Source organism: Triticum aestivum, chromosome 7B (genome assembly GCF_018294505.1).
Source record: "Triticum aestivum cultivar Chinese Spring chromosome 7B, IWGSC CS RefSeq v2.1, whole genome shotgun sequence".
NCBI classification, from domain to species: domain Eukaryota; kingdom Viridiplantae; phylum Streptophyta; class Magnoliopsida; order Poales; family Poaceae; genus Triticum; species Triticum aestivum.
In genome coordinates, this window is record NC_057813.1 from 539175889 (window position 1) to 539182526 (window position 6638).

A 6638-nucleotide genomic window follows, 5' to 3' on the forward strand; every position below is an offset into this window, starting at 1 on the left:
AGGGCACGCCGCTAACACATGTGAACAACACCCCACTTGTCGGCTCGTCATGCGCGGCAGGGGCGGAGACAGGACCCAGACCCCCAGGGCCTGGGCCCAAGGCGTGAGGTCCAACTCATCTGGTAACTATAGTGTTACCAGAGACGTGACACTCAAATCCAGGGGCATTTCTTGAAGATGGCCCGGGGCGCGCTGCTGGCCTGGCTCCGCCCCTGACACGCGGCTTCTACTCCAAAAGTGAAGAGGTGAGAGCAATTACAACATATGCAAACAATATCGTTATCACTAAGTCCGCTACAAAGTTTAATGGCCTCAACACCGATGCACCCTCATCCGCAAACAAACAAAAAAACGATGACACCCTCATCCTCTTGAGGCCATCATCTCACAATTATGGAGATAGCCTTAAGAGGTTGTTTGCTACATCAAGCATAAATAAACAATTGTTGCATAACCTCTGAGGTGTGTGTTTATGCGTGTGTGTGTGAGAGAGAGTAAAATTATATATTCTCTATCTCTTTTTCGATAATTGAGCCAGTCAGTTAAGATATTTGTACGACAGATTGTTAGTTTATAACATTATTTAAGCATCCAATCAGGAAATGGGAGTTAGATAATTTATGAAATTGCTCAAACTACATTACAATTTCAAGCCTCTTTAAAACAAAGGATTATGCTTTAGGATTTAGGAATTCCTATGGATTTGGTCACTAACATCCTTTGGTTCATGTGAATGAGCCTTCAAGGGAAAGACATGGAACATTTAATATCCGCTGCGGCCTCACTTTTTTTTACTCCTAAGCATGGGATTGAGGCAAAGCAAACTGTCTATGGCAACAATGCGACCCATCTAGTGAGTGTTAGAATTTCACTAGTTTGATTCATGTATTATGCAATTTGTGTCATTCAAATAACTTATGTCAAATTTTACCTGTTTCCAATCCTTAGGTTTAGGCGTACATTCTTACATATTATATTTCTTCTATTCCCTTCTTTTTTAGAATCCTGTGAATCAAGGAGGCCCCTCACGCAAATTTTAAAGGGGTTGAATCTTTATGTTTTTTATGTCATTCGATTCACGATAATGAGACAGTTAGGATTTGTTGGAAGATTCATTTGCCCTATTTTGGAAAAAAATCCATCCACTAAAACCTCTTGTTACAATTCATTTCTTCTTCATGTAGTGACAAACACTCTTTGGTTGCAACTTCATCTAATTTTCTGATCATATTGGATTGAATAGAACATGACATTCCAATGCGACATATTTCCAATATGTTTTGAAAATCGCAACAATCAAATAGGCCCTGTTGTGGAGAGAATATCCCATGGAAACAAAAAAAATCGGTGGAAATTAGTAAACGAATCAAGTGAAAATGTTTCAAAAAAATGAAAATACAATTTCAAGTGGGAGCTAGCTCCCATGTGGAATTGAATTTGAAACATAAAATTTCACATTTTTTTTAGAATGCCACCTCTCCATCGTACTGTATTTTTTTCCAGAAATTTTGAAACATGATTTTCACTTGGTTTTCAACAGTGGATCGAAACTTGTTTCCACCGGATACTTTCTCCAACTGTGATCCCTTTTTCTCACGGTAAATTGAAAGTCGAAACAAATTTCCATTATTTCTTCTGCAATCCGTCCTACAACAAATAGTTCAGACCTCCTTTGGTTCAAAGGAAAAGTAGAAGAAGCACATTCGTATAACGAGTAGGAAATTTTCCTATGGTGGCATTACTAAAGGCTCGTTTGATTCAAAGGATTTTCATAGAAATTTTGCAGGACTAGAATCCTTAGGATTTTTTTCCAATGTAGGTTTGTTTATTCACAGGGTTGAATCATATAGGAATTTTTCCTAAGGATTTCTTTGTACTACTTCCCATAAATTTCTTAGCATCCACGCCAACCTCTTTGAAAGAATCCTTTGTTTTGCCTATGATGCAATCAAACAACCCAAAATCCTGTAGGATTGAGATGACCATGGCATTCGAACCCTATGTTTTCCTGTTCCGTGTTTTTAGAAGGTTGTGAATCAAAGAGGCACCAAGCTTTTGGTTCAAAGGAATGTGGCAAAGGAAGAGAGAGAGAGAGAGAGAGAGAGAGAGAGAGAGAGAGAGAACACAGAAATTTTACAATCCACTTGAACCTCTTGTCCAAATTCTTCCACACGAAGAACGAGACTGAGATCCTTCATGGCTTAAGAACATGCTAATTACATATTTCCTTATGGTTTAACTTTAAGAATTCCTGTGTTTTTTCCATTCCCATGAGCCAAACAGCCAAGCCTTCAAAATTCCTACGTTTTCTAATCTTCTGTTTTACGCATGCATTTCTATCTAATTTCTGCGCTTTTAGAATCATGTGAACCAAAGAGGCCTTGGTGTTTTCTTCAGATCTTCTACTATGTCGCTATATCCCTATGGTTCCTAGATTTAATTAGCCCTGTCTATGTCTATGAGATAGATATAGATACAGTAGTACATGACGCAACATGTGTTTTGCTGTTTTGTTTCTTTCCTTCTCGAACGGACACATGCAGTACTAGGACTGAACATTGACCATTGGATTTCATACGGCGTACTGTACTACTAAATTTGATGGGACAGGCGGAGGTTTTGTACACTGGCACCAAGCATAAGAAAACATCTCAAATGGAAAGTGAATAGTGAGGCGAGCACTTCTCAAGTAACAAAAGATTTCCAATTTCCCCAGTCATTAACAACAAATTTCCAATTTTCCCAGTCATTAATCACATTTCACATGTTTGCAATTGCTAGCAAATACACTAACAGTTCCGCACTGACTCAGCATGAGAAGCTGTAAAACTACTAGAACACTGACCTCCAATTAACCACGCAAAATGTGGCTCGACCGCCTGATGTGTGCTTCGTCGCCATATTCTGTTGATCTTGCACAACAAAATCACAATGAGAGCCCAAGAAGAGCACTCCATGAATGAATCAACTTGCCAAAACCTACTTTTGTCTAGAGGATGGATGTTAGGAGCAAGAACACCAAGAAAAGAGTTAACGATCGATCCATCAGATGCCGCCTCCCTGGTGGCCTCCCCACAGGTACTGAGGTGAGCGGTGGTCAGGGTAGCCCGCGCCCATGGCCATGGCCTGGGAGATCGCCAGTGGCTGCTGCGCTTGCACTTCTTGCGGGACCGAGGCGTCGGGGGCGGTGGAGAGGTCGGGCTTGACGTCGGCGTCGGCGCCGTCCTGGAGGGGCAGGCGCTCGTAGACGGCGTTGGCGAAGGTGGCGGCGAAGAGGGTGACTGGCCCGGCGGCGACGAGCGGCCCCACGACGCACCCCCCGAGGACCTGGCCCTGCCCGGCGGAGAGCATGACCGCGAGGCCGGACGCCTCGGACGGCGCCGGGGGCGGGAGCACGGTGCCGGTCATGGAGAGGAGCTCGAAGCGCCCCGGGAGCGGCGCCGCCGAGGCCGCGCCGCGCACGACGACGTCCACGACGGAGCCGGACGCGCCCAGCACGCAGACGCCCCGGCCGCGGCGGCGCGCGTACTCGGCCACGCACGCCGCGACGTCGGCGCCGGGGGCCACCTCCAGGATGTGCGAGTGGAGCGCGTCGGGGCTGTCGCGCGTGATGATTATCGGCGGCTTGGGCTTGTTCTTGGACCCCATCGGCCGGCCCCGCGGCCTCCGCAGTGGCACGATGGCCCCCGCCGCCGCGCCCATCTGCCCCTCGCCCTGGCCCTGGCCCTGTTGCTGCTTGCTCTCCGGCGAGGCGGCCGGGGCGGCCACCGCTGGGGCCGGCGTCGGCGCCGGCATGGTCACCGCCGGCAGCTGCAGCTGCTGGTGCTGGTGCTGATGATGCTGCTGCATCTGCAGCGGCTGCGGCTGCGGCTGCGGCGGGAAGTCCATTGGCCCTTGCCACCACTTGCTGCTGCCGGTGGCCATGCACGTAGCCTCCCCCCAATCCGCCACACTGGCTGGCTCCACAGTAGGATCCCACGCCCCCTTTGGCCTCCTGACCCGCTGTCCTCCTGCCTCCCCTCTCTCTCTCTCGCGAGATCTCGAAGTCGGAGACTGGGAGAAACTGAGCGCTTTCGCAAAGCCTTGCCTCCCTCGCTCGCCCAGTTGTACTGCCAAAAGTCAAGAGAGAGAACACAAGGGGCCAAGGCATATGGGAGGAGCGGAGCGGCTCTTGAAACCTGACGGGACGGCGAGACAGGTGGAGCGCGGCGAGAAGGCGCGGCATGTGCGCGGTGTGGTGGCGACGCCGGTACGTGTCGCGGTGCAGCGCGCGGGCCGAACCGTCCGCGACCAATCTGTTTGTAACGCTCGCCTCATCATCGTGCCGTGTCTGTCCAATGGTTTCCCCGCCGTTTTCTCTTCTTCGTCTTTCTTACCAAAAAAAAAATGCTCTTCATCTTCCAAAAAAAAAATTCTTCATGTTTTCATATAAAAAAAATGTTCTTCATGTTTCAAATATAATGTTCTTCATCGTGTCAAAAACAAAAAATGTTCTTTTCTTTTCTTTTAGCCAGATTCTTCATCTTCCATGAAAAGTTCTTCATTTACCATCGAATTGAACCGTAGGCCCCGTACTCTGCCACTTTTTTAGCGCGGTTTTCGGTTCTCTTCTCAACACGAAAGTGAAACCAAACGGACGCCAGGTACTCTGCAGGGGTTTTTCATGTCACTTTCAGTTCTCCTTCTCAATGCGGAAGTGAAAACTGACGTCCGGTCCTCGGCAGGGTTTTTCGCGCCACTTTCATTTCTCCTTTCTCACTGTGGAAGTGAAAACTGACGCCCGGTCCTCTGCAGGGTTTTTCGTGTCATTTTCAGTTCTCCTTCTTATCGCGCACGTGAAACCTGACGCCCGGTCCTCGGCAGGGTTTTCCGCGCCACTTTCAGTTCTCGTTCTCACCGTTGAAGTGAAAACTGACGCCAGGTCCTCTGCAGGGGTTTTCGTGCCGTTTTCAGTTCTCCTTCTCACCGCGCATGTGAAACCTGACACCCGGTCCTCGGCAGGGTTTTCCGTGCCACTTTCAGTTCTCCTTCTCACCACAGAAGTGAAAACTGACCCCGGTCCTCTGCAGGGTTTTCTGTGGCATTTTCAGTTTTCCTTCTCACAGCGGAAGTGAAACCTGACGCCCGGTCCTCTCCAAGGTTTTACGCGCCATTTTCAGTTCTCATTCTCACCGCGGAAGTGAAACCAGACACCCGATCCTTTGCAGGGTTTTTCGTGTCATTTTCAATTCTCCTTCTCGCCGCGGAAGTGAAACCTGATGCGCAGTCCTCTGCAAGGTTTTTCACGACGCTTTTAGTTCTCCTTTTGACCGCGAAAGTGAAACCAGATGCTCTCTCCTCGGCTACCAAAGAAACCATTATAGTCTCATCCAATGATTAACCGAAAGATCATTAAGATGAGAATAACTTGTCATTTTCATTCATTAAGATGAGAGTTTTAAATGATATTGTGGCCACATTGGCCCGAGGACAACATTTTATGTGTGTTTTCAGTTCTCCTACTCATCGTGGAAGTAAAATCGGACACCCTGTTGCATTTTCGCATCATTTTAAGTTCTCCTTCTCACCGTGGAAGTAACACCTGACACATTATACAACTAACCGAAAGATCATACATAGTGTTACAATGGTGTTGCAAAAGTTAATTTTAAAGAAGGAAAAAAAACTTTCCTATTTTACTTATGAAGATGAGAGTTTTAGATAATATTGCAGCCACAATGGCAAGGTTGTGTGGCCCCTAGTGCCCCCGAACAATTAATGACCAATCTGTAATGTTCACCCGATCATTGTGTCGTCTCCACCCAATCAGTTGTATAGCGAGGCTCAGGTTATGCCCCAGGCCAACCCCTAGACCTACAATAGCTATAGTGGCTACAATGTGCTACAACATCTTCTGTATATGAAGGGTTCGACCGCCACGGCCTAGGCCGTGTCCCGGGCAACCCGAGGTCTGGCTACGTCCCTGCATGCAATGTTTTTCGTGACCTTTCAGTTCTCCTTCTCACCATATAAGAGAAACCGGACGTCCTATCCTTGACTGCCAAATAAACCATTTCTGGTTTTCGCGCACGACTCTCCGAAAGATCATACATACTATTACCATTACAATGGGATTGCGAAACTTTTATTTAGGCAAGGCATAAAACTTGCCTTGTCAACAATTAAGACAAAAGTTTTAGACGATAATGTGGCCACGGTAGAACTTGATGCAATAGGGTCGCCTAACACCCCCGAACGGTCCACGGTGGATCTGTAACATTTGCACCAGTATCGTGTTGTCTCTCACAAGCGTTTCCGAGCGTTTCTCTCCCAAACAAACTTTTCGTAAATTCAAACAACCTTTTCGTAAGCGTCTTTCGATTGACCTGGGAGATCAAATTGATTTCTCTCCCAAGCGTTTTTCTAGCGTTTCGAGTGCTCTTCACCACATAAATGAAATCGGATACCCCGTCCTTGGCTGCCATGGAAGCTGCTTTTGCTTTCATCCAGCGACTCACATGAAAGATCATACATGCTACTAGAGTCATCGTAGAACTTTTTAAACAAGGTTAAACACTTGCCATTTTTATAATTTAAGAAGGGATTTTCAGATAACACCATGCCCACAATGGTTACACAAAAAGTAAAAGCATGCCTAC

The 6638-nt window shown here is 47.1% G+C and overlaps 1 protein-coding gene across 1 annotated transcript; it reads right to left on the bottom strand.

Annotated features, from left to right (window-relative positions):
• Positions 1-2474: 2474 nt before the first annotated feature.
• Positions 2475-4121, bottom strand: LOC123159846 (AT-hook motif nuclear-localized protein 27-like). The gene has a single exon (XM_044577660.1). The coding sequence runs from the start codon at positions 3922-3924 to the stop codon at positions 3046-3048; it is 879 nt and encodes a 292-aa protein (XP_044433595.1). The 5' UTR covers positions 3925-4121; the 3' UTR covers positions 2475-3045.
• Positions 4122-6638: the final 2517 nt, after the last annotated feature.